We start from the raw sequence: 27732 nt of genomic DNA on the forward strand, positions 1-27732 counted from the left end.
AATATTTTTAACAAAACCATCAATGCACTGATCGACATATAAATTTCATACTGAAATTGATCATAGCTTCCCCCTATATTGTAAACAATTAAGACTATATACATAGTCTGATATAGATATAAACAAGTGTAGCCTTCATATGACACAGAACTAAAAGGTTGGAGAACACTCGACAGGTATGGAGATGTAGTTCAGTTCCCACTCTGAAGTCATGCATTCTGTCCTTATTTTTCTTTTTCCATTATAATTATTTGGCACACATCTAGAATGGAAATTGCCCATATAAACAAGTCACGGTCTAAATACACCCATTGCCAATGTAGTGTTCCCACTGGCAAGAGACTAATTAAATTTCCATTATAAATGTGGACAAAGGAATTTATAATGGGAAAAGTTGCACAAATGTGGGATTTTGAGATACATTAATACAGTTTCTCTATTTGATGTGAAAATACCTACCAGAGTACATACGATCACTGAAGTTTAGAACTTTGTGTCAATATTTACAATGCAATTTGCACTCTGCCTCCTTTGCAGTTGCCATTCTTTTCAACCAACTTTTAAATTGTGCTTGGTTAGAACTTGCATTCGGTTTGGAATTTAATTATTTTTCATGCTTGATTCCATGATTGTAGATAAACACAAATAATCTTGTATATTTTGTCAATTAAGAGTGCTATATGCTAGAAGCAATTTTAGGAACTGCTTAAACACTAACAAAATTAACTTAATATCTCACTGCTAATAGAACTGCACATTTATTTTATTTTTTTATTTAGAGATACAGCACTGAAACAGGCCCTTCGGCCCACCGAGTCTGTGCCGACCAACAACCACCCATTTATACTAACCCTACAGTAACCACCTACCTACACTAGGGGCAATTTACAACGGCCAATTTACCTATCACCTGCAAGTCTTTGGCTGTGGGAGGAAACCGGAGCACCCAGCAAAAACCCACGCGGTCACAGGGAGAAATGCAAACTCCGCACAGGCAGTACCCAGAATCGAACCCGGGTCCCTGGAGCTGTGAGGCTGCGGTGCTAACCACTGCACCAGTGTTTGAGAGAGTCATTGAAAAAAAAGGCTTCTAGTGAAGCATCTTCTATTTTGTGGACATGAATGGTAATACCAAATCCAGCAAAGCAGATAAATGGTATACACTTATCCAAAATTATTCATGCTTAAAACTTGCATCACAAAATGATAAACTAAATTTATTGATGCTGAATGCAAAAACTGCTCATTGAGTCCTACAGATCAACTATGAAAACAGAAATCATAAAACTGAGGTATATACCTAAATATACATTTGCCCCATCACGACTGACAGCTCTTAACGCAATCTTAACCACCATCCCCATTTCCAGTGTCGTCTTCTGCTTCAAATATTTATTCAATTTTCCCTTAAAAGATGCTATGGTCTCCACGTCTCAATTCCCTCTGATCTCCTCGATGGCAATTTTAAATTGATGACCCACTCTATCACTGATTCACCAAAGGAACTAGTCTTTCCCGATTCATGCCATCATAATTTTAAAAAGCTCCATTAAAATCCCTCTTGGCCTTCTATATTCCAATGGAAATAGTCCTAGTAACGCATGATTATTGTTTCCCCATCCCTGGCATCAATGATGAATCGTTCCAGTATAGCTTTAATGTCCCTTCTACAATGATGCAGCACCAAAACTGCATACAGTGCTATAATTATGGTCTAACCATTGCTTGGCACTTTAAGTATAACTTTTATTGCACAATTTCAGGGAATTGTGAATCTGTATCCTTACGTATGGCTTGTTCAACAATACCCTTCAGCAGATTTTCATTGTGAATATTCACATTCCTCATTTTGCCTTTCAAAAATATAATATTTCACACTTCTGCACCAGAGTGCCTATTCCGCAAACCTGCAATCCTGGAAATCCAAAATAACAGAAAAATGGTGGAAAAAGTGATGAAAAAAAAAAATCAACACAAATGGATAACTTCTCTGACCACAGATGTTGCCTGACCTGAATGTTTTCAGCAGTTTCGCTTTTTATGATATCTTTTACAGTCTTCCTCAGAGTCAGCTGTGATACAGAAGAGGAACAGAGAAACTAGGATCCCCATTCCCTCCAAACCATTTTGGAACAGTAATGAAAGCACTTCTTCAGGAGGAAAGGAACCCAAGCCTGAAAAGAGGTCTGAAAACTGGTTATTTAACTGTGCTCTCTTTTTGGGGTCACATCAGCAGAATCTGACAATAGCAAAAACCTTTTGTTTTTAAATATGGGAGCAGAGGTAGGTCATTTTGCCCTTTGAGCCTGTTCTGCCATTCAATGAGATCATAGCTGTGACCTAAATTCCATGTATGTAATTAAAACTCATGAAAAGATGTAATGAAATTCCAGAATGCTTCCTCCTGTTCCATCTCTACCAACCTAGATTAGCACCAATGCTGATCTTAAAACAACTGCTTTGGACAAAACCTGTGCAATGGGAATGAAAATTAACAGGCATAAACTTGTGCTGTAGTCACTCATTTGAAACTACTCTAGGCACCAGCGTAATGAATAAGCCTTGTAGTACACAACAACTTCAATTTATATAGCACCCTTAACATAATAAAACGTCCCAAGGCGCTTCACAGGAGCATTATAAAATAAAATATGACACCAAGCCACGCAAGGAGATATGAGATCAGATGACCAAACAGGTAGGTTTTAAGGCGTGTCTTAAAGGAGGAAAAAGGAAGAGAGGTGGAGGGGTGTAGGGAGGGGTGTGGAGCTCAGGGCAGAGGCAACTGAAGTTGCAGCGATTCAAATCAAGGATGCTCAAAAGGCTAGAATTAGAGAAGCACAGATATCTTGGAGGGTTGTGCGGCTGAAGGTTACAGATAAGATGGGGCGAGGCCATGGAGGGATTTGAAAACAAGGATGAGAACTTTAAAATCAAGAGTGTAGGAGTGATGGTGTGAGTTAAGACACGGGCAACAGAGTTTTGGATGACCTCAAATTTTCTGAGGGTAAAATGTGGAAGACCAGCTAGGAGTGCATTGAAATAGTTAAGTATGGAGGTAGCGAAGGCATGAATGAGTCTATGATCTGCTGGAACACTCAAAGAATGATGAGCTGAGACAGGGGCAAAGTCAGGTGATGTTACAGAGGTAAAAATAAGAGGTCAGAAGCTCATCTTGGCATCAAATATGACAAGGTTTCGAACAGACTGGTTTAATCTCAGACTGCTGCCAAGGAGAAGGATGGAGTCGGCAGCTAGGGAACAGAGTTTGAATGGGGACCCAAAAACAATGGCTTCAGTCTTCCCAACATATAATTGGATGAAATTTCTGCAGATCCAGTATTGGATGCCGGATAAGCAGTAATAATTTAGCAACAATGCAGGAGTCAAAAGAGGTGGTGGTGAGGTAGAGCTGGGTGTCATCAGTACACGTGAAAACTAATGCGGTGCTTTCGGACCATGTTGCTGAGGGGCAGCACGTAGATGAGAAATAAGAGGGAGCCAAGGATTGATCCTGGGGGGCACCAGGCGTAACGGTGTGGGAACAGGAAGAGAAGCCATTGATATACTGGCTACAATTAGATAAGAACGGAACCAGGTGACAGCAGTCCCAGCCAGCTGGTCGAGAGGTACGAGGAGGGAAAGTTTATCTTTGTCACATTCATATAACATATCATTTGTGACTTTCATAAGAGTTATTTCAGTACTGTGGAAGAGGTGGAAACCGAATTGGATGAATTCAAACAGCTTGAGGGCTCTAGAAGACTGCAAGCTGTGCAACATGAAATAGCATGTGCACTGATTCCAAAAAAGGATCCATGACAAGCACAAACTGGAGGTTGGTGGAATGAAGTAAACTAACCCAAGTTCTAGAGAACTAAACTAGGGAAGAGTAAAACTCATCAGGAAAACTTCTAAAAACAAAGTTCTGGGGTGGTACAGTGAAGAAATTGTTGAGAACAGTAAGACTATAGTTTTTTTATTCTTTCATGTGATGTGGGTGTCAGTGACAAAGCCAGCATTTGTTGTCATCACTTAACTGCTCTCTGAAATGGGTAATTAGAGTCAACCACATTGCTATGAGTCTGGAGTTACATGTAGGCCAGACCAGGTAAGGTCAGATTTCCTTCTCTAAAAAGGACATTAGCGAACCAGATGAGTTTTTACGACAAGTCGATGATAGTAATGGTGCCATGAAACGGAGACTAACTTTCAATTCCAGATTTTCAGTCATTAATTGAATTTAAATTCCACCAGCTGCCATGGTGGGATTTGAACCCATTAGCCTAGGCCTCTGGATTACTAGTTCAGTGACATAACCACGACAACACTGTCTACCCACAGGTATGAAACATTGAGAGTCAGCCAGATACAGGTGATCTAGGATCTTTCTGGTGGCTTGTCTACTATACAAGATGCAGAAAAGGGAGGAGAAATATCACCTGCTTAAGACGGCTGCACACGGCAACGTTCTTAAGGAGCAGTACTGCCAGGTAGTTTCTGCTCCCCACAGGATGACAGAAATTCTCATCAGTACATGCAGGTTGAATGACAAGAATGAATATATTGCACTCACTATAGTGAGCAGGCACATATTGCATAAACATCTGGAAATATAAACCTTACACAATGAGAAACCATCAATTTACTGCAGTAGATTTTATTTAACGGGAGTAACAATCTACACAGTTCCTCACTTTAAAATAGTTGTGTGTTTTTTAATGTCTCACTAATTTGATTGAGTTTTTTGAGGAAGTGACAAAGATGATTGATGAAGGAAGAGCAGTGGATGTTATCTATATGGACTTCAGTAAAGCCTTTGACAAGGTCCCTCGTGGCAGACTGATACAAAAGGTGAAGTCACATGGGATCAGAGGGGAGCTGGCAAGATGGATACAGAACTGGCTCGGACATAGAAAACAGAGGGTAGCAGCGGAAGGGTGCTTTTCTGAATGGAGGGATGTGACTAGTGGTGTTCCGCAGGGATCAGTGCTGGGACCTTTGCTCTTTGTAGTATATATAAATGATTTGGAGGAAAATGTAGCTGGTCTGATTAGTAAGTTTGCGGACGACACAAAGGTTGGTGGAGTTGCGGATAGTGATGAAGATTGTCAGAGGATACAGCAGGATATAGATCGGTTGGAGACTTGGGCGGAGAAATGGCAGATGGAGTTTAATTCAGACAAATGTGAGGTAATGCACTTTGGAAGGTCTAATGCAGGTGGGAAGTATACAGTAAATGGCAGAACCCTTAGGAGTATTGACAGGCAGAGAGATCTGGGCGTACAGGTCCACAGGTCACTGAAAGTGGCAACGCAGGTGGATAAGGTAGTCAAGAAGGCATACGGCATGCTTGCCTTCATCGGTCGGGGCATAGAGTATAAAAATAGGCGAGTCATGCTGCAGCTGTACAGAACTTTTGTTAGGCCACACTTAGAATATTGCGTGCAATTCTGGTCACCACACTACCAGAAGGACGTGGAGGCTTTGGAGAGGGTACAGAAGAGGTTTACCAGGACGTTGCCTGGTCTGGAGGGCATTAGCTATGAGGAGAGGTTGGATAAACTCGGATTGTTTTCACTGGAACGACGGAGGTGGAGGGGCGACATGATAGAGGTTTACAAAGCTATAAGCGACATGGACAGAGTGGATAGTCAGAAGCTTTTTCCCAGGGTGGAAGAGTCATTTACTAGGGGACATAGGTTTAAGGTGAGAGGGGAAAAGTTTAGAGGGGATGTGCGAGGCAAGTTCTTTACACAGAGGGTGGTGAGTGCCTGGAACTTGTTGCCGGGGAAGGTGGTGGAAGCAGGTACCATAGAGACGTTTAAGAGGCATCTTGACAAATACATGAATAGGATGGGAATAGAGGGATACGGACCCGGAAGTGCAGAAGGTTTTAGTTTAGGCAGGCGTCAAAATCGGCGCAGGCTTGGAGGGCTGAATGGCCTATTCCTGTGCTGTACTGTTCTTTGTTCTTTGAGTGAGAAACAGCTGTATTTGAAACCTCCAAATCACTTCTACAACTACAATCACCTTTATATTACAAATATCTATAAAAGTTGAACTCTTTCAGTGGATTTCTTAATCATGAACAAGTTTGAGAGAGCTTTCAAGAAATTAAACTTCAGGTCCAAGCAATTGTTAGCAGTATAACCAAAAGCAATTAAAAGCATTGTTTCTATTTGACAACCGTTAGGGTAGTGTATTAGCAGCTAAAAGAAATGCCTGTAAATGGGAACAAGTACTGAAAACTAGTCATTTATTTTAATTGATGAACTAAGGTTCATCGCGGCCACGGCCATACTGGAGGACAATAGGATTGGATATATAAATATAAATCCAAGAAAATCAGAAAGCAGTGACTAAGTGACACCAATCGAGTTTTAAAAGCATGAAGACTAGCTGGAAGGTAAGATTGAGATAAAGTCCTTGAAGAAAAAAGTCTACAGTTTTGAGATACTGGAAAGACAAGAGTTAAAGACTGTAACAGGAAGAAACATAGGAAGAATAGGCAATTTAACCCCTTGAGCCTGTTCCACACTTTAGGAAGGATGTGAGGGAGATTTACCAGATCGGTTCCAAGAATGAGGGATTTTAGCTACAAGGTGAGGTTAGCGAAAGTGGGTTGTTCTCCTTGGAGCAAAGGAGGTTGACGGGAGATCTAATAGAGGTGTACAAATTATGACAGGTTTACATAAGGTAGACAAAGAAAAGCTGTTCTGATTAGCTAATGGTACAGGACTAGGGGACACAGATTTAAGGCTTTGGGAAAGGATTCAGGAGGGATGAGAGGAAGAACTTTTGTACACAGCGAATGGTAATGACCTGGAACTCTAAGCCTTTAAGAATGGTGGATGTGGAGATGATCTAAGATTTCAAAAAGAAACTGGATGAGCATCTGAGGGAAATAAACTTGCATGGCTATGGGGATAGAGGGGGGAAATGCAATTAAGTGGATTGCTCTGGAAAGCCATCATGAACTTGAGGCCAAATAGCCTCCTTCTGTGCAATAATGACTATGACCATTCACCCGGTTCATGGCTGATTTGTGACCTAACTTCACATGCAAAAGCATGAAATTTAAAAAAAAAAACAGAAAATGCTGGAAATACTCAGAGCAGGCAGCTTCTGTAGAGATAGAAACAGAATTAATGCTTCAGGTCAATGACCTTTCCCCTGACAAAAGGTCAATGACCTGACAAGTTATTGATTTCTCTCTCTCCATTGATGCTGCCTGACCTGCTTAGTATTTCTAGCATTTTGTGTTTTTATTCTTAATTCATTTGTCCCATATCTTTTCAAACATTTGGACAACAGAAATCACTCATTTAAAATTAACAATTGACCTAAAATCAACTGCTGCCTGCAGAACAGAGATCCAAACTCTACCACCTTTTGTATGTAGAAGTGTTTCCCAACTTCACTCCTGAAAGGCCTGGCTCTATTTTTTAAGGCTGTGCCCTTTTGTCCTCGATTCCAAGTGGAAACAGTTTCTCTCCATCTACCCAATTAGTGGCGCCCCCCTCCCCCCCAACCTTTGATCAAATCACCACTTTTCTTAATTCCAGGGAGAACAACTCTAGCTTGCAACATCTCTCCTCTTAATTTAACCCTTGGACTCCAGATACCATTCTAGTAAATCTACACTGCACTCCCTCCAAGGCCTATATATCCTTCCTAAGGTGTGGTGCCCAGAACTGTACACAGTACTCCAGATGTGGTCTAACCAGGGTTTTGTATAGCTGTAGCCCTACTTCTAACACCTTGTATTCTTGTCCTCTCAAGGCCAACATTCCAGTCTTTGATTTTTTTTTTGTACCTGTTCATGACATTTTAATGATGTACGTAGTGTCAAGTGTCTTTGAACCTCCAATGCTTCTAGTTTTCACCAATTAATTCACCAGCAATTCATTCAATTCCTTATAATCCATGCATTTGTATAGAGAACGCTCATTTGAGCCACCCACCCCAACTGTCCTTCTGTGTTCTAACATTTGTCTCTCACATTTCATATTTGTCTCTCCTGATTTAATTACTTTACATCTTTTAGTTTTCCCTTTTACCTGTAGCGTTTAAGGTACAATTTCTGATTACTCTACTCTCTTCCTTTTTATTTGTTTTAGAATAGTTCTTTCAACAAGCTCTGCCAGCTGAGCCCTTCCCTCATTTACTACTTTAAAGTCTTGTCAACGGCCTTTAACCTTTTCGCTAGGGACATGGTTCCAGCTCAGTGCAGGTGGAGCCTGTCCCAGTATCCCATGAAATAGACCTCCTCTTTCCTACACCTCCGTCAACCATGAGTTCGCCTCCCTAATCAGCTTGTCCCTATGTCAATTTGCAAACGGCTTGGGTAATAATCCAGGAATTAAACTCACGAGGTCCTGCTTTTTAAAAATTTACTTCCTAGTACTCTCTGATCAGGACCACTTGCCTATTCTTTCCTATGAGGTTGATCCCAAAATGGACCACAATGGTTGGATCCTGCCCTTCCAATATCCTATCAAGCTGGTACAAGATCTCCCTTATCCTGGCACCAGTTAGGCAACATACGATATCAGACTCTGCTTACAAAAGACTATCAATCCCCAATTATTGAAGCATCTACAACTACCACATTACGCTTCCTCTCCTCTGCCCCCTCCCCTTTGGTCAGATGCCTACTCCAAGATGCCATGTCAACACTCTGGCTATCCTTCTGACAGATGTCATCCTTACCCACAGAGGTAGCATGTACCTCGTACTTGTTGGAGAAGTTCAATTTCAGCAGATCCTCGTTCTGTGTCTCATTTGGGTTCCCCTTACTCAATACACTACCAATCACATCAACCCCGTTCTGATCCTACACCCCTCCACAAGATACGACCAAGATCTGGACCAAGATGCTCAGATGGTCATTCCCCTTCCATTTGTGTCAGAGTGTTTCCAACTTGCACTCCAGCTCAAAGACTCTGAGCTGGAGAGATTTGAGATGGAGAAACCTATGACAGTTATTCACTTGGATAGTCTCGCTGTCCACAAACTCCCACATACTGCAGTTCAGATACAAAACCTGGTCTGCCATATAAGAGTCCCGATTTCAAAACAGTAGGGAGGACAATGTATTGCAGCTCAGAATAAATGAAGAAGATTAAGAATTGTCCACAGTAATATCAATAGAAGCGAGTGTTTGAGACCGTAAGAGTATATGAATGTGGAGAAAGATATATACAGTGTGAGACATAGATTGGAGAGACAGTGACGAGAAGGATAACCTATCAGACAAGCTTTTTCGTGCATTATGTCCAGAAGACAGATGCTGGAAGAGTTAGTTACACAAACATTTGACACTGGAAGAAATTATCCAAATTACATTCAACTTTATGTCTGGCGTTATAACAGACTGTCAACTGCGATTGTAAGGTACAGATTTTACCATCTTATGATTGGGTGTTACTTGAAACATCAAGAGACTTGGAGAAAAATTGCCCTTTAGCACCAAAGTCTGATTTTCCATAGTCTTTGCTCCTGCCCCAACATGCTCAGTTTAGCAAATGACCATAAATCTGCAAGCAAAGGACACCAAATACCAAGATTTCACTACAATCTGTCTTCACAATGTTCTGAAACAGAATGAACGTTACCTAGGACAATAGCCCACTCAAACCAGTTAATTACGTAAGCATATTTTACCCAATTAAACAAGGTCTTAATTGTGTCTTAATTGGGACATTGGGATTATCACAGTTCAACTACAATGCTGTCTTCACCAAGTCAAATCACTTGCATTTCCACTAGATACCAATTAGGTTTGAGTGCCCTAGCTGATTTTTTTTTTCTTCTGACCTGCAGCACAGGTGCCCCAATTACAATAGCGCTGCCCCAACGAGATTAACTATCTCAATATGGACCATGAGTCAAACCCTCGCCTTTATAACAAAACATAGCATTTAGCCACTGATTTATTACGAGTTGGAAACCAGGCTATGAACGTTACATTCATACTCAGAATAAAACCAGTGTTCCTATTTTACCAGTTCTTTAAATTTCAAATATATTTTATCTATTACTGACATTAACTTTCTTGTGGACAGCTGTGAACAGACAGAAGCAGACATTCTACCATTTTGCTAGGAAAAATGTTTTATTAGGAAAATGGATACAATGTTACGACAAATTTGGCAATATTACATATTATCCCACAATCCATAGTTGGTCCAACTTTAGGGTGTGCCAAATAATTTTGGAAAATGAGCTCTTATATCAGATCCTAAACATCAAGAATCTCACTTAGAAAACAATATTCTTTGGAAAGAAACCCATCTTAATATTGTATATTTCAACCAGCATATAGATAAACCCTCAAGTAGAGCCAACAACAGGTTAATTATGACAGCAATACTAGTATACTGGTAAACAGGATGCAAATAACGTGCTCAAATAAGCAATAACAATATTGTACATGGTTAACTCAAAAGTAAAGGTGTTACAATAGATTAAATCAGCAGTATTATCCAATACTGTTGCTGCAAAAGCCACTATCCATACATCAGCTTAACAGGGTATAACAAAGCTCTAGCACTTGGCTTTGATTTAACAAATCTTCTGCACTAGTAATGGGCCTGACATATATAGGAAAGTTAGAGACCGACGAGGCTCCAAAACCTCAAACTAAAACTAGAGTTTAATCCTCTTAATTTAAAACATCCTTCGCTTAACTGATAATTCAATTTTTTAAGCACTAAAGACCTAATTTGCTGTATCACTTACATTGCTTAAATATAATTATTCAGTAATTAGAATTAAGTTCAAAAGCAATTTCAAATATTCAAGAAAAGAACAGTCTGCATATATTTAAACTGTCACCATTTTAGTCAGCATAAAAGCCAACATGGAATTTGCTACGTCGCATATCCCACCATACCTACCCACCGCTGAAAAGTAAAGTCACAGGATAGAAACCAGGATTATAATATTCTGTCAACCCTGAATTTACAAAACCTCGTTTTCCAACCTGAATTCAGATTGGAATTGGGCAATTAAGATATTAATTTCAAGGAATTGGTAAGTGGAAGATCCACAATTTTGCTATTTCTTTTCAATATGCACTGCTCCAGTCAGCAATTCTACAAATTCACCAGCTTGTCACTAAATTGGTCAAATGCTGTATCCTCTCTCATGGCATAAGTGCCCCCTTTTCTAAAATGTTCTTTCACAGGATGTCGGCATTGTTGGCAAAGCCAGCATTTACTGTCCATCCCCAATTGCCCTTGAGGAGGTGGTAAGCAGTCGCTTTGACAACTGAGTGGCTTGCTTGACATTTCAGAGAGTAGTTAAGAGTCCACCACTTTGCTGTGGATCTGAAGTGACATACAGGCCAGACAAGGTAAGGATGGCAGATTTCCTTCTCAAAAGGACATTAGTCAACCAGATGGATTTTTATGATAATCCAGTAGTTACATGGTCATCATTACTGATGTGCTTTTTATCCCAGAATTATTCAATTAACTGAATTTAAATTCCCCAGCTGCCATGGTGGGATTTGAACTCCAGTCTCCAGATTAGTCCAGGCCTCTGGATTACTCGTCCCATAACAACTATGCTACCAGTCCCAATCTGATATTTATACAAGTATCCAAATTCACAAGTATGAACCAATTGCTTCTGCACCAGGAATCCATAAGATACACAAGCCATAGTCTGCTAAAGGCAGTGCCTCCTTGCTGACATATGGTTTTAAAAAAGGCTGCTGCTTGTCTTCCAATACCTCACTAAAGTGGGCATGCTTCATGTTCAAGCCTTACAGTATGCACATTCAGGCCATTCTGCTACATAGCCATCATAGTGAAGTCCAATCCAGTCCTCACATGTGCACTTCCAGCAGGAATCACTGCATACGACCAGATGCAATTCTGGCTTGGCTTCCCTCCCCTAACTGAGTGATGCTGCAGCCAAATTTATCATCTCTTCTAATGCCAAGGTCAGATAACTCAGTGCAGAATAGGGATCAAATCAGAGGTCTTCCTGGTCTGTACGGATAAGCTACTCACTGGGTTAACTCAGCCATCAGGGGAACTAGGTGTTGATGATAAATTAAGTGACTTTTAGCTATTAGGTCTTAAGATGTCTTGCTGTAATTGATGAATCATTATTTCAAACAAATGATACAAATGATTCCTAGAATAAATCACAGTGCAGAAAAACTCAAAAGGACACAATATATTGAAAGTTAATATTTTTAATGCATTTGCAAATATTTAACATTCATTCATCGGAGGAACTTTTGAATATGCATTACAGTCTCACATATGGTAGCTGGAAGGTGGAACCTGTCTCCCAGTAGCAATTCAGAGAAACCCAGTCTGTCAAAATGTAATCTGTATTTTCTGAGCTACTAAAAACTGGCAATAGGTATCAGAAAAAAAACTGCAAGTACTTTAAGGGAAAGGGGAAGTGAAAAGGCATTTCATAATATATTAATTCACAATATAGATTAAGTGATTTTTAACTGGCAATTAAACAGCCCATCACATTTGCATTAGGTCATACTACAAAGTTGGTTTTCTAGTTAAATAGTCTTGGTTAACTACTGTAGATCACTGACTACCTGGTTGGAATCAAAATGTTTTAATCAGTCTGAAATGTCACCACTTAGGTGCTCAGTGTTGGGACTGAAATGCTTATGCGATTTACTTCTTTTCTTGGGGGCAGAGCAAGAGAAGTTGCCTCAGGGTATGGGAACTCCAAGCAGAATACAAGCTAACCCTCACAATCTTTGCCCTACTCATAAAGTAATTGAATACATACTTGTACTTCTGAAAGAAGTTTGGAGCTTCAAAGAGTTTGGACCACTCCATTTTACCCATTAAAATTTCATCTGTGATCGAAAGACCTGTGAGGAAACAAAGTGGATTCCTTACCTCTACTTACATGTAATACATTAGGAGGATTGAAAGGCATGACTGGAGTCTTAGGAAAAGTTTGATATAATACAGCATGATACTTTCCAAAACAAGTCATAAAATTATTGATGAAAGGTCATCGATCTGAAAGGTTAATTGTGTTTCTCTCTCCACAGATGCTGGCTGATCTGAATATTTCCAGCATTTGCTGTTTTTATTACATAAAGCTACTCACCTTGCTTAAACTCCTCCATCATTACTGCACGTGTAGATGCAGAGACATTGTATGTAGAGTTTTGTTGTGGGTAGGCTGGTGTGATAATTGGCATGAGATGGTATCTGTCACTTGGGTTAACCTACATACGGGGTAATAACCCACAGTTGTTAATTTTGAATTGTTGTATAGTTACAAAGTGTAAGAGTCAAAATATTTATATCGTTAAATGAGAAGTTAGAACCCTGAAGTAACGTTTTCATCTTGGATAGTAAATTTTTAAAATCTCTAGGATAATGGCAAATTCTTGTGTGCTTTTTACATTAAATTACAAAGCAGAGACATAGGCAATTCAGTCCAACAGGTCTATTCTCCATACAAGCCTCCTCCCACCTTGCGCTATCAGATCCTCCCATTTCTCTCTCATGTATGTACTAAGCTTTTCCTTAAATGCATGGATTGCAAAAAATAAATATGTACTCATGGCATAAACTGAAGAGTTCATAGCTGATGATGCAGAGCTAAAGTATACAAGTATAACTGTCATTTGAAAAGCATGGCACATACAAAATATAATTTACCCATCGATCCCCATACCTCAGATTTTCTACATCTTTTGTTTAGCTTCTACAGATTTGGTACATCTTCGCCAGAATTACTTTCTTTCATTAGTGCTAACGGTAAACAAAGTACAATATAGAATGTGAACAAACACTCACGCATTCAAAGCTAGCAACTCACTATAAACCTACCCGCGGATCCCACACCGGTAGATTCAGATTGCAGTCCTCCGGTTGCTTTAACAAGACAGGGTTAGGCCATTCCCTGCCAAGAAAAAAGCAACAGCATTGATATTTCAGAACCCCCTTAAACAAGTCTAGACTCCAAAAGTACACTTTTGATAGTTTTGTCTCAGAGTAGTTAAAGTGCTGTTTCACGTGATTGTATTAATACAGTTTCACCAACAAATCTTCTATTGGTTTAGGCAATTGAGAAGGTTGGCCCAGTTGGTGGTTAAAAGGTCCTTTCTGTTACTTATACAAGGCACAGGTGCCAAGCAGAAACTATCTTGAAACCTAGTTCAGGTAGAAACCTGCTTTATCTTGCTTCTGGATATTTTCTTTGTTCAGCTTCACACCCAGCCATGGCTGCATTATGAACAAATGTAACATTTTAAGCATGCTTTAAGTTACAATATTTGGATATTACTGGTTCACTTGTATAGGCCATTTAACAATTTGGATGACCTTTTTGGACCTCGCAACACAGCTTGTGTTGATAGTAACCAAAACTCCAGTCCAACTAATAAAAACCTTATATTTCTGCCAATTTTCCCAGCTAAGGATCTCAAACAGTTTTAGCTATACAAATTAAAATGTGTGCGCACATGCAGTAATCTCCAGTAGAGCTTTTAGTGAGTCAGTTACTACCCCATTTATCAACATCTGTTTTTAAAAAAAAAATCTATGCACACATTTGAGTTTATTAGCCACCATAAGATTCACAATGAGATACTTTGCTGAAATTGTTAGCAGCGTTTATGCATTAAGTATCCCCATATCCAGCATTTACTAATAAGAGTCTTGAGGTTTAGTTTGAATGACTTATCAGTTAAAGCAAATAAAGCAAAAACACTGGGAGAAGGCCAAGTCAAGACTTTTTTTTTTTTAAAAACAGAGCTAGTAGTTTTCACTTGTCTAAGCTCTTGTAGAGAAGACATCAAGCTACAAATGTGCTTTGCCACTGTGCCCATATGGCATTTAAAATAAAACACACTTGCACTTTCTACTTAAAGACAGACTTGCATTTATACAGTGCCAAACATGACCACAAGAGGTTCCAAAGCACTTTACGGTCAATGAAGATTTTTGAAATGTTGTCACTGCTGGAATGTAGGAAATACAGCAGGCAATTTGCACACAGCAAGCCCCTACAAACAGCAATGTGATAATATCTTTTGCTTGTCATCCTCTTCTCTTCCCTTTTCCCTCCTCCCCAGCCCCACTTTCAGTTAAATCAAGACAAATTTCTGTGGTCTTAATCTGAAAACGGGATATGGAAATAATACTTGCCTAAGGAGAAGTAATCCAAAATTTAAAAACCATCCGAGCAAGAGAAAACTTTCAAAAAGGAAAGTAACTTGTATGTAATTTGTTTTTAAATGCATGCTATTTGCGTAGATAATTAAGACCTCTATTAACCTTACTAACACAAAGTACATTAAGTGAACACTGGAGACGTAAACGCCTGCAAATATCAGATTTTCATCACATCCAAAGTGTTTTTTTTTTGTTTGTGAGATGTGGGTGTCGCTGGCTAGGCCAGCAGTTATTGCCCATCCCTAACTGCCCTTGAATGGAGTGGCTTGCTAGGCCATTTCAGAGGGCATTTAATAATCAATCATATGGCTGTGGGCCTGGAGTCACATGTAAGACCAGGTAAGGACGGCAGATTTCCTTCCCTAAAGGACATTAATGAACCAGATGGGTTTTTACAATCGACAATGGCTTCATGGTCACCATATTCCAGATTTATTAACTGAACTCAAATTTCACTATCTGCCGTGGTGGGATTTGAACCAGTGTCCCCAGAGCATTAGCCTGAGCTCTGGAAGACTAGTCCAGTGACATTACCACTATGCTACCGCCTCCCTTCAAAGTTAATACAAGTTAAGCAAGTTACATCTCCGTAAGTTAGTATGTACATTGCTTGCCAACCAAACTGGTAAATAAACTTCAATATAAACAAGTGAGATATGATACAGTTTGCAACGAGGAACGAAGAGGCCACATATTCCTTGGAAAATAAGTGTCCAAATGGGGTAGAGGAACACACAGATCTGGAGTACCGATATATGAAACACCAGAAGTATCAACGCAGGTTAGGTCATAAAAGAGCAAAGTACTGTAGTTCTTTTCTAGAGGGGCAGAATTAAAAAGAGAGAAAATATACTAAATCTGCATAGAATACAAGTGAGACCACGCTTTGAGTACTGTGAACAGCTCTGGTCTCCATACTATAAAAAGGATTCAGAGACACTGGAGAAAGTGCGAAGAAGATTTAACAGAATGATATCAGAACAAAGGGGTTATATCCATCAGGAAAGATTGAACGGATTAGAATTCTTTTCCCTCGGAAAGAGAAGATTGAGAAGCGACCTATTAGAGGCCTTTACTTTTTTTGCATCTCAACTTAATTTACCAGCCTTTGCTCCATATGCATCCTTACCCTTACCTAACAAATACATAATCCCAAATCTTGAAAATTTTAATTGACCCACCATCCACAGCATTTTTTTTTGGAGGGGCAAGGGGAGGGGAAAGTGGTAGAAGAGATTACATTTTGGGATAAAATGTTATGATTTCACACCTATACTGACTAGCTCTAATTATGCCACCTTGACTGGGCTCCCCCATTAGAATAAATAGTTTCTCCGCGTCAACCCCATCGAATCTTTTTATTTTTAAATACTTTGGTTCGATCACTGCTCAACCTTCTAAACTTAAGGGAATGAAAGAGTTTATGTAACTTGGGAGACAAAAAGCACTGCACACCCATATAACCCCTAGCAGGAGTGAAGTGTAATAAACATTAACAAGTCTACGTTGCCAAATTACATTACAAACAAGATCCATAGAAAGCAATACTCACCATTTTGAAAAGACCAAGAAGAACTTGTGTACTAGGGTGGATGCAACAGCATTGGGGTACAGTTGGCATGTTCTTGCCACCAACATGGCCCATGACACACCACCCAGAAAGCCTAGTATGTTAGAGTAAATGTTGTGGCCTGTTTAAAAACAGATTCCTTTTTAGCATTGAATGATTAACATGTTTTACCCAATACAACATCTAATTTACAATTTAACTTTGCAAATTCTAGGCCATTACTGAAATTTCTTCATCAGTGGCTCTCAAACTATAGGTTATTCCCCATTTGCTGACACAACCTGTCTGGGAGGATGCAGATGGGAGTCTGACTTTCGAACAGACTCTTTCCATACAACAACACGTACAGTGGAAAACGGAAGGGTGGAGTGAGCGTGGGGGTCGAACAGAAGGGATGAGAGGCAGGTGAAAGCAGAGATGAAAACAAGGCAGGTTTTGCAGGGATTTTTAAAACATGTACCAGGGATCCAGCAGGTTGGCTGCAAAAGGAAATGACACGGTTTCTACGGGGGCCAAAGCAAAGTTGAGAACCACCAGAGGAAAAAACAAATCACTCTCTCCGGTTACCAAATACTACTTCACACTTCCACTAAGCTGGTTCAAGCTGGAGAAAAGAAACTAGGTGGGGTAGGATATTTGAGGCACAGCTGTTTGTTTTCCAAAAAGGGTTAAATGAAAAAAATATTGATTACCTGCTGTGGATTCAGTCTTCCCCACTCTGAAAAAAATTTACTTTATATATACTACTTACATGTAAAATAATGACTATATTACAGTACAAGTGGATAAAACACGGTACAAATCTATTCTGTGCCATTAGATGATCTATCCCCACTCGGTTATAAGGCCTAGCTCTATATTCCCGTTTGTTCTTGGACTTCAGTGATAGACAGCATCTTTGTGGTAGTCTCCCACATCTGATTTTTGAAGGCCAGTTTCCCCAGAAAAATCCAGCTGATAATGTGCTAGGAGAGTCATTCCCTTTTGTGTTTCGGAATGCAGGCCAAACATATGGGCGGCACAGTGGCGAGCACCGCAGCCTCACAGCTCCAGTGACCCGGGTTCAATTCTGGGTACTGCCTGTGTGGAGTTTGCAAGTTCTCCCTGTGTCTGCGTGGGTTTTCGCCGGGTGCTCCGATTTCCTCCCACCACCGAAGACTTGCAGGTTGATAGGTAAATTGGCCATTATAAATTGCCCTTAGTATAGGTAGGTGGTAGGGGAATATAGGGACAGGTGGGGATGTGGGATTAGTGTAGGATTGGCAAAGACTCGGTGGGCCGAAGGGCCTGTTTCAGTGCTGTATCTCTAAATAAATAAAATAGGAGACGAGTGCTGAACCTTTAGAACAATGCCAAAGTCAGTACTAAAAATCACCCATCATGAATGGATGAGATTGCCAGTTGGTCAAGCAGCACAGACTGCACAACCCAGAAGTTAAAGAAATTTAGTACGAACTTTGGAGAAGGTTGCATGAATCCCAGAGGTTCCAAAATCTCGATGGCAACACTACTTAAATCAACACCAAGTAGAACACTTACCGCTTGGCTAAATCACTACCCGCTTAAAATGGTTTGGTTTTTTTGCTTGACCTAAAGAATCCAACAGCCTGTCCCCAGCTATGTGACCTGTCCCAGAACATGCCTTGAAAGCTGTTTTTTGCCCAAGTGATCATTCATCATATCAGAACTTACATGCCGAGTGTCAATACAGCATTCAAGTGGAGGGCTTCACAGCCAAAAACAACTCTGTCCTTGCTGTAGATCGACAAACATATATTTTCAGGGATCAGAGGACAGTCAGCAGAGGTAAAAACTGTGGGCAATATTTTCTTTCAGGACTGAAGGGGAGAGCTGCAACAACCCTACCATTGCCCCAGGTAAACAAATTTAATTCAGCACAAACCAGGGAATTAACCTGATCCACAGCTCAGTTCCACATAGGGCAGTGCATCAACAAACTGAGTCACTGGATCACTAACCCTAACAAGTGCATCAGAATGAAGACCAAAAAAGTGCTGGAAATACTCAGCAGGTCTGGCAGCATCTGTGGAGAGAGAAGCAAAGTTAACATTTTAAAGTGCATCAGAATGCTCCTTATTGCTCCATAATCTATTAACTGATCCTGGGAACAGAGCAGCACTTCTGTGCCAAACAGAGTCCCAAGTACTGGTCTAAGGAAGGATGTAAATGCACTGGAGGCAGTACAGAGAAGGTTTACTAGACTAATACCTGGAATGGGCAGGCTGTCTTATGAGGAAAGGTTGAGTAGGCAAAGCTTGTATCTGCTGGAATTCAGAAGAGTAACAGGCAACTTAATTGAAACATACAAGATCCTGAGGAGTCTTAACAGGGTGGATGTGGAAAGGATGTTTTCCCTTGTGGGAGAATCTACAACTAGGAGTCACTGTTTAAAAATAAGGGGTCGCCCATTTAAGACAGAGATGAGGAGAATTTTTTTCTCTGAGGGTCGTGCGTTGTTGGAATTTGCTTCCACCACCTTTTGAGGAAGAGGAGTCTTTGAATATTTTTAAGGCAGAGGTAGACAGATTTTTGATAAGCAAGGGAGTGGAAGGTTATCGGGGGTAGGTGGAAATGTGGAGTAATCAATTCAGCCATGAACTTAATGAATGGCGGAGCAAGCTCGAAGGACTGAGTGGCCTACTCCTGCTCCTAAATCGTATGTCGTGTCTGCTGACAGCAATTTAGCCTTAGTGTGTGTCTGGGCCTGCTCACCTTGCATTAACCACATCAAGGCCTTTCAAGCAGACTTCAGAATGCTCAGAGATTCATGCATACACATGCATTGTGTAAATCAACTAAAGAGAATACTCCTTCAAATCCTCTCCACCATCTAGAAAGCTCAAGGCAGCACTGTGATTGAATATTCATCACTCACCTGGATGGATGTAGCCACACTACTCCTCAAAGCTGGACACTATTCAAGTCAGAACAATACATATTAACAACTCTACTGTAAACAAAATGCGAGAAAAACTTACGTTTTGCCCATAATTTAATTGCTCTCAACGTCAGCCTAAAATTTTCAATGTTTGGTACTAAATGCAATATTTCATCAGTGACTCTGCAACCTGTTAAATAGGAAGAAACACATCACAGTTTAGCACACAGTCCAAAAACTATTTAGCCTATTTGTCTTGAAAGCATGGTTTTTTTAAAAAAACATCCTATTTTTAGAAAATGTTATTGCTCGATCTCCCGCACGGAGTGAATTACATTGTGGATGAATGCACCCAAGTACTTTATGCACTGCAGGACAATCAACTGCAGCTGTTGCACAACTTTCTGAAACCCAAATGCCTTTTGCACCATTCCGTTTCAGCTTTTTGCAGAACAGGTGGAGAGAACGAAAAGCATTAAAAACATCTGACTTGAATTTTACATCCAAAGTCCCTTTTCTTTATAATAAAAGCAAAATACTGCGCTTGCTGGAAATCTGAAACAAAAACAAGAAATGCTGGATTCACTCAGCAGGTCTGGCAGCATCTGTGGAAAGAGAAGCAGAGTTAACGTTTCGGGTCAGTGACCCTTCTTCGGAACTTCCGAAGAAGGGCCACTGACCCGAAACGTTAACTCTGCTTCTCTTTCCACAGATGCTGCCAGACCTGCTGAGTGAATCCAGCATTTCTTGTTTTTGTCCCTTTTCTTTATATTGGGACAGTCCGCACTATAAAATATTGAAGTATAACAGGTTGCAATCACACTTTTGTATTCTACACAGACATAACTTTGCCTTTCTTCTCTTTAACCCATAACCACTCAGAGAAGCAAGGCAAGATTTAATATCTTTCCCTCAAATTTTCACACCTAAGTTATCCACAATTGATAATCACTTACCATTAAGACTTCTAATGCATCTCAAGTCCAAGTTTTTAAGTAGCACATCATCTCGAAGATCCAAATCTTCAGGGATTGTCTGAAGTGCCAATCTTGCAAACAAAATATCAATCTAAAACGTAAGATTTGACATCCTGAACCGATCACATTCGTTATTTTCCAAAAAGATAATATACATTGTGATTCAAATATTAGAATGTTTGTATTTAATTTTCAATGCATGCATCTAACTAAAACTCTTGCATTCATTTAGATTTATATAACCACTTCCCTAGAGCATAATAAATCTAAGTTTCACAAGAATATACTTCGATATAGAACACTTGATTTTAGCAGAATTCTTCAGACTTGCAAGCATTTAACAGCACATGGAGTGAACCTATAGCAATGTTTCAGTAACCGTGATTTCGCATTTACAGACTTGAAATATTAAACATTGTAGAATCACACTGGCCATCAGTGACTTATATTACCATCACAACACAAAAATTACATTTTAAATTAAAGTACCTTGTAAAAGAAATTACAAATCTAACTGGAAAATAATACAAAGCAGTTAATATTTAAGAAAGTACCTCTATACCATCAAAGGATAGTTTAATTACTGGTACAAAAGCTTCTTCAACAGCCTGCAAAATAAACAGGTAACAGTCAATACAGTGTATAACTGCAACGAACACATATGCTAGTAGTACAGCATTTGCTATACCTACCCGTAAATTCCTCACTTCATCTTGCTGCTTCAGCTTTTCACAGAAAGATGTGAAGAAGTCAATTCTTTCAATGTGGCGAGGGGCAACACATAGAGCATCAATATCAGCACCTAAAAGAAAAAAGATTTTTGCTTTACTGTGCATATTTAGCCTGCTTGTTATCCAACATCTATCTCAAGCGAGGATGTTTCCAACTTACTGGTTCCTTTACTTAAGAATTCACTCCCTTTCTCTACTCCTCTCTGGTGTAGACTCTGGCTGCTGTCTGGTGCCAAAAGCATGTGAAGCCTTCCAGAACCTTGCTCAAGTGTAAGCTTGGACAGCAAGTGTCTAACAGGCTAATCAATCCCAGAGGCATCACAGTGGATCCAGTCCTATTGTCAACAAAATTCCAGCAGGGGATAGGGCTAAGTTATTAGGAGCAGAAATAAGGGCCAATTCCCCCCTTCTGCTTGGCAGAGCCAAAGTTAATTATAGCACCAACAACTGAACTTAGCCAACTCAACGCAGGTGGGCAAGAAAAGCACTCAGATTGGTTTCAGCATCCCAGCAGCAAAATAACAATGATAGAGATGCTGCCTACATTTCCCCAGAGGTTGGGGGAGCAGTCTTATGTATCAGGTGTCCAATCTTTTGCACCTTTTCTAGAACAGGACAACACGCATGCTATACAACAAAAGCAGCACCCTATAGAAAGAGCTAAGTGATCCCACAAACAATGGATCAGACCAAAACTCTACAGTCCTGCCACATCTAGTTGGGAAAGGTGGTGGACAACTAAACAACTAACCAGAGGAAGCAGCTGCAAAAAACATCCCCATCCCCAATGATGGAGAGCCCAGCAACTCAGTGCAAAAGACAAGGATGAAGTAGTATTTGCAACAGTCTTCAGCCAGAAGTGCCGAGTGGATGATCCATCTCGGCCTCCTTCTGACATCCCCACCATCATCGACCAGACAATTCAATTCACTCCATTTGATATCAAAGAACAGCTGAAGGCATGGATACAAGAAAGGCTATGGGCTGAACAACATCCAGGATGTAGTACTGAAGACTTATGCTCCAGAATGAGCCAAGCTGTTCCAGTACAGCAGCAACACTGGCAATGTGGAAAATTATCCATTTATGTCCTATCCACAAAAGACAGGACAAATCCAATCTGGCCAATTACTATTCCATCAGTCTACTCTCAATGAGCAAAGTGATGGAAGGTGTCATTGCTAGTGCTATCAAGTGGCAACAACCTGCGCACTGATGTTCGGTTTGGGTGCTGCCAGGGCCACTCAACTCGAGACTTGGACCAAATATGAACTAAACAGCTGAATTCCAGAGGTGAGGCAAGAGTGATTACCCATCACATCAGGGCACCATCTGACAGAGTATGGCATAAAGGAACTTTAGCAAAATTGAAGTCAATGGAGAAACTCTCCACTGGTTGGAGTCCTAGCGAGCACAAAGGAAGACGTTTGTGGTTGTTGCAGGCCTATTATCTCAGTCCCAAGACATCGTTGCACGAGTTCCTCGGATAGTGTCCCAAGCCCAACCATCTTGAGCTGGTCCATCAATGACCTGGGAATGTTCGCTGATGACTGCAGTGTTCAGTGCCATTCGCAACTCCTCAGATACTGAAGCAGCCCATGCAGCAAGATCTGGACATTATTCAGGTTTGGTCTAATAAGTGATAAATAACATTTGCACCACACGAGTGCCAGGCAATGACCATCCCCAAGAGAGATTCCAACCACCTCCCCATGACCTACAACAGCATTACCAGTGCTGAATTCCCTACCATCAGCAGCTTGGGGGAGTGGGGTTTACCATTGACTAGAAACTTAACTGGCCCAGCCATATAAATACTGTTGTGACAAGAGCAGGTAACTCACCTCCTGACTCCCCAAAGCCTACCCACCATCTACAAGGCACAAGTCAGGAGTGTGATGAAATATCCACTTGGCTGGATGAGTGCAGCTCCAAGAACACTCAACAAGCTTGACACCATTCAAGGCAAAGCACCCCACTCACCACTTGAACATTCACTCCCTCCACCACCGGCGCATAGCGGCAGCAGTGCGTACTATCTACAAACACCAAGTGGTCAGATTTAATTATTTTCTAAAAAATATCAGCAATGCCCTCACACACTAAGAATCTAAGCCCCACATAATACAAAGACAACCCCAATGCTCCCCCATCCCCCAACCATACACTAAGAACAAAATCATGTCCACTGTGCCTCTTGTTAGACAAAAGCCGCATTGCGATTCCAGTAGGAGCTCTTCAACCATGGGAAGTGGTTGAGAAGGGCTTTTGCAATGACCTTCCCTGTGGTGTACATCAGGGATACTTCTCTGTAGTTACTGCAGTCGGTCTTGTTGCCTTTTTTGAAGTTGGTCACAATTACGCTATCTCGGAGATCCCCTGGCATGCTCTCCTCCTTCCAGTTAAGGAAGATGGGTCCATGTATTTGCGTCGAGTGCTCTCCGCCATATTTTAGAATTTCAGTTGGTGGCCTTTTTTTTTAAGCTGTCGGATGGCCTTTTCAATCTCATGTCGGGCTGGGATTGTGCTGAGGTCGTGGCCGGTAGCATGCTGTGGAATGTGGTCGAGAGCACTCGCATCAAGGACTAAGTCATGATTGAGAAAATCTTTGAAGTGCTCCTTCCAACGAGCACTGACTGCCTCAGTCCTTGATCAGCGCCACTCCATTCTTTGCTCTCAGTGGGGCAGGTCTTTGGGCCGTAGATGGTCTTGACTGTGCTGAAGAATCCACACATGTTGTGGCTGCCGACCAGTTGCAGTACTTCCTGCACTCTTTCAGCCCACCAGCTGTTCTTTAGGTCACAGGTTTTTCTTTGGACCTCGGTCTTCAATTGTCTATCTACCTGCTTTTTCTCCCCTCAAACTTTGGTGATGCTTCCAGCTGAGGAACGCCTTGTGCTTGCAATCTAGTAGTTCCTGGATCTCCTGGCTGTTCTCGTCAAACCAGTCTTGACGTTTCCTGGTCGGAAAACCAAGAGTATATTTGCAAGTGCTGCTTATGGTAGCTTTGAGGGCAGTCCAGGCGTGGTGGACATTGAGAGATTCCGGTTCGTTGAGCGTCGCCAAGTTGCGTGTATGACGCTACCCGAGTAGATCATTCTTCGCAGAGCCCTCGATACCATCAATGTTGATTTTCCTGCAGCAGTGCTTCTGATGTTATTGCCGTTTTTGGACTGGGTTTATAGAGATAGTAGCTCGGATTAGGCGATGGTCGGGCCAGCAGTCATCAGCTATCATGGCACGGGTGATGCAAACATCCTTGCGGTCCCTCGCTCGGACAATGATGTAGTCAAACAAATGCCAATGCCTGGAGCTAGGGTACAGCCATGAGGTTTTGTATTTGTCTCCCTGAAGAAATAGGGTGCTCAATACGATCAGGCCATGTTCAAGGAATTTCGTCAGAAGGAGGACTCCGTTGGTGTTAGCCCTTCCAACACCTTCCTTGCCAATCACACATTTCCAAAGGTTTGTGTCCTCCCAACTCTGGCATTGAAGTCTCCAAGGAGGATCAGCTTGTTCTCCTTGGGAACACAGGACAGCAAGTGATCAAGGCTGGAGTAGAATTCCCTTTTGGCCTCATCTGTTGCTTCTAGGGTTGGGGCTTACACGCTGATGACTGTGGCGTGCTGTTTCTGGGCTAGGGCGAGCTGGAGGGTCATGAGACATTAGTTTATCCCACACGGGGGCTCACTGAGGTGGCTGGCACGTTCATTTTTTATGGCGAAGCCAACCCAGTGGAATCACAGATCGTCTTCTGGTTTATCTTTCCTGTGCATCCACCACCTTGTCCACAGCAAAACAACTCCAAGAAAAATGTTGGCAGCAATCTTTATGCATGGCCTTCTTTGATCTCAAAGACCTTAGACCCTATCAACCGGGAAAGACTACGGAACATCCTCCTCAAATTTGGCTGCCTGGAGAAATTAGTCACCATCCTTCACCTGCTGCACAACATGCAAGCTGTAATCCTTGCCAACTGATCTGCCACTGACCCAATCTGCATGCAAACTGGGTTCAAGCAAGGCTGCGTCTTCACACCAACGCTCTTTCCCACCTTCCTCACTGCAACACTCCACCTCATCTCCATAAAACGCCCTGCAGAGTAGATCTACTCTACAAGATGAGCGGAAATCATTTAACTACATCGCCTCCAGTCCAGAACCAAGGTCACCCCAAACTCTATCATTGAGCTGCAGTACGCTGACGACGTTTGCGTTTGCGCACACTCAGGGGTCAAGCTTTAAATCCTCATCGATGCATTCACGGAGGCCCATTATAGAATGGGCTTCGAGTCAGACATCCGGAAGACAAAAGGTCCTCTAACAGCCTGCTCCCGCAGTGCAACACTACTCCCCGACTATCAAGATCCACGGCAACTCAATGGACAACATGGTTGGATCGGCAGACATGGACAATAAAACTCAGCATTGCATGCCAACGCAGCCTTCGATCATCTGAGAAAAAGAATGTTTGATGACCAAGACCTCAAACCTGGCACCAAGCTCAGGGTCTACAGGGCCGCACTGTTAGTTACCCTTCTGTTTGCTTCGGAAACATGCTCACTGTACAGCAGACAGCTCAAAGCCCTGGAGAGATATTACCAGCTGGGCCTCAGCAAGATCCTGTAAATTCAGTGGCAGGACAGGCACTCCAATATCAGTGCCCTCTCAGGCCAATACCCCCAGTATCGAGACACTGGTCATGAATAGTCAGTTACATTGGGCGGGCCACATCATCCGCATGCCTGACAATACGCCCAAAACAAGCTTTCTACCCTGAGCTCCGTCACAGCAAAAAGTTACCAGGAGGGCAGAGGAAACACTACAAGGATGTCCTTAAAGCGTCCTTCAAAAAATGCAACATCTCCACTGATTCATGGGAATCTCTTTCCCGAGACCACCCAAAATAGAGACGCATCCGCAAAGGTGCCAGCCAGTTCGAGCAACGTTGACATGCCCAGGCAGCGAACAAGCGCAAACAGAAGGAGCATTCAGAAATTCAAGCATCCCATCGACTTGCCTCAAATACCACCTGCCCCATCTGTGGCAGAGTGTGTGGATCCAGAATTGGACTATTCAGTCACCTAAAGACCCACAATCCTGGAGTGGAAGAAAGTCATCTTCATTCCCGAGGTACTGCCCAAGAAGAAAAATAAAATCTCCACACATGCAAAAAAAGTCCAATCCCTACACAGCAAAAAGCTAAACCCTTCCTTCCACTGCTCCTCAGCAATTCAAAACCTCTACATCTTGTTCATAGAAACATAGAAAATAGAAGACCATTCGTTCCTCCGAGCCTGCTCCGCCATTTATGATCATGGCTGATCATCCAACTCAGTAACCTGTTCCCTCTCGCTTTCGCCCCATATCCTTTGATCCCTTTCGCCTCAAGAGCTATATCTAACTCCTTCTTGAAAACATATAATGTTTTGGCTTCAACTGCTTTCTGCGGTCGCGAATTCCACAGGCTCACCACTCTCTGGGTGAAGAAATTTCTCCTCATCTCAGTCCTGAAAGGTTTACCCCGTATCCTTAGACTATAACCCCTGGTTCTGGACTCCCCCACCATTGGGAACATCCTTCCTGCATCTACCCTGTCAAGTCCTGTTAGAATTTTATAGATTTCTATGAGATCCCCCCTCACTCTTCTGAACTCCAGCGAATATAATCCTAACCGACTCAATCTCTCCTCATACACCAGTCCCGCCATACCAGGAATCAGTCTGGTAAACCTTCGCTGCACTCCCTCTATAGCAAGAGCATCCTTCCTCAGATAAGGAGACCAAAACTGCACACAATATTCCAGGTGTGGCCGCACCAAGGACTCGTATAATTGCAGCAAGACATCCCTGCTCCTGTACTCGAATCCTCTCGCTATGAAGGCCAACATACCATTTGCCCTTTTGACTGCCTGTTCAGCGACTGGTGTACGAGAACACCCAGGTCTCGCTGCATATTTTCCCCTCTCAGTTTGTAGCCAGATAATAACCTGCCTTCCTGTTTTTGCCAACAAAGTGGATAACCTCACATTTATCCACATTATACTGCAGCTGCCATGCATTTGCCCACTCACTCAACTTGTCCAAATCACCCTGAAGCCTCTCTGCATCCTCCTCACAACTCACCCTCCCACCCAGTTGTGTCATCCGCAAATTTAGAGATATTACATTTAATTCCCTCATCTAAATCATTAATGTATATTGTGAATAGCTGGGGTTCGAGCACCGATCCCTGCGATACCCCACTAGTCACTGCCTCCATTCAGAAAAAGACCCATTTATCCCTACTCTGTTTCCTGTCTGCCAACCAATTTTCGATCCACTGCAATACACTACCCCCAATCCCATGCACTTTAATTTTACACA

The 27732-nt window shown here is 41.7% G+C and overlaps 1 protein-coding gene across 2 annotated transcripts in view; it reads right to left on the reverse strand.

Moving 5' to 3' along the window:
- Positions 1-27732, reverse strand: part of papola (poly(A) polymerase alpha) — a 95174-nt gene that overhangs the window by 39561 nt on the left and 27881 nt on the right. For both annotated transcript variants that reach the window (XM_068038613.1, XM_068038612.1), the window contains exons 5-12: positions 21330-21439; positions 21192-21245; positions 20617-20728; positions 19761-19850; positions 16744-16882; positions 13845-13917; positions 13114-13234; positions 12784-12868 (exon numbers count right to left, since the gene is read on the reverse strand). In XM_068038613.1, the coding sequence (XP_067894714.1) occupies positions 12784-12868; positions 13114-13234; positions 13845-13917; positions 16744-16882; positions 19761-19850; positions 20617-20728; positions 21192-21245; positions 21330-21439 (784 nt within the window). The remainder of the gene's footprint in view (positions 1-12783; positions 12869-13113; positions 13235-13844; positions 13918-16743; positions 16883-19760; positions 19851-20616; positions 20729-21191; positions 21246-21329; positions 21440-27732) is intronic.

This window comes from Heterodontus francisci, chromosome 9, assembly GCF_036365525.1.
Source record: "Heterodontus francisci isolate sHetFra1 chromosome 9, sHetFra1.hap1, whole genome shotgun sequence".
In the NCBI taxonomy this organism is placed as follows: Eukaryota; Metazoa; Chordata; class Chondrichthyes; order Heterodontiformes; family Heterodontidae; genus Heterodontus; species Heterodontus francisci.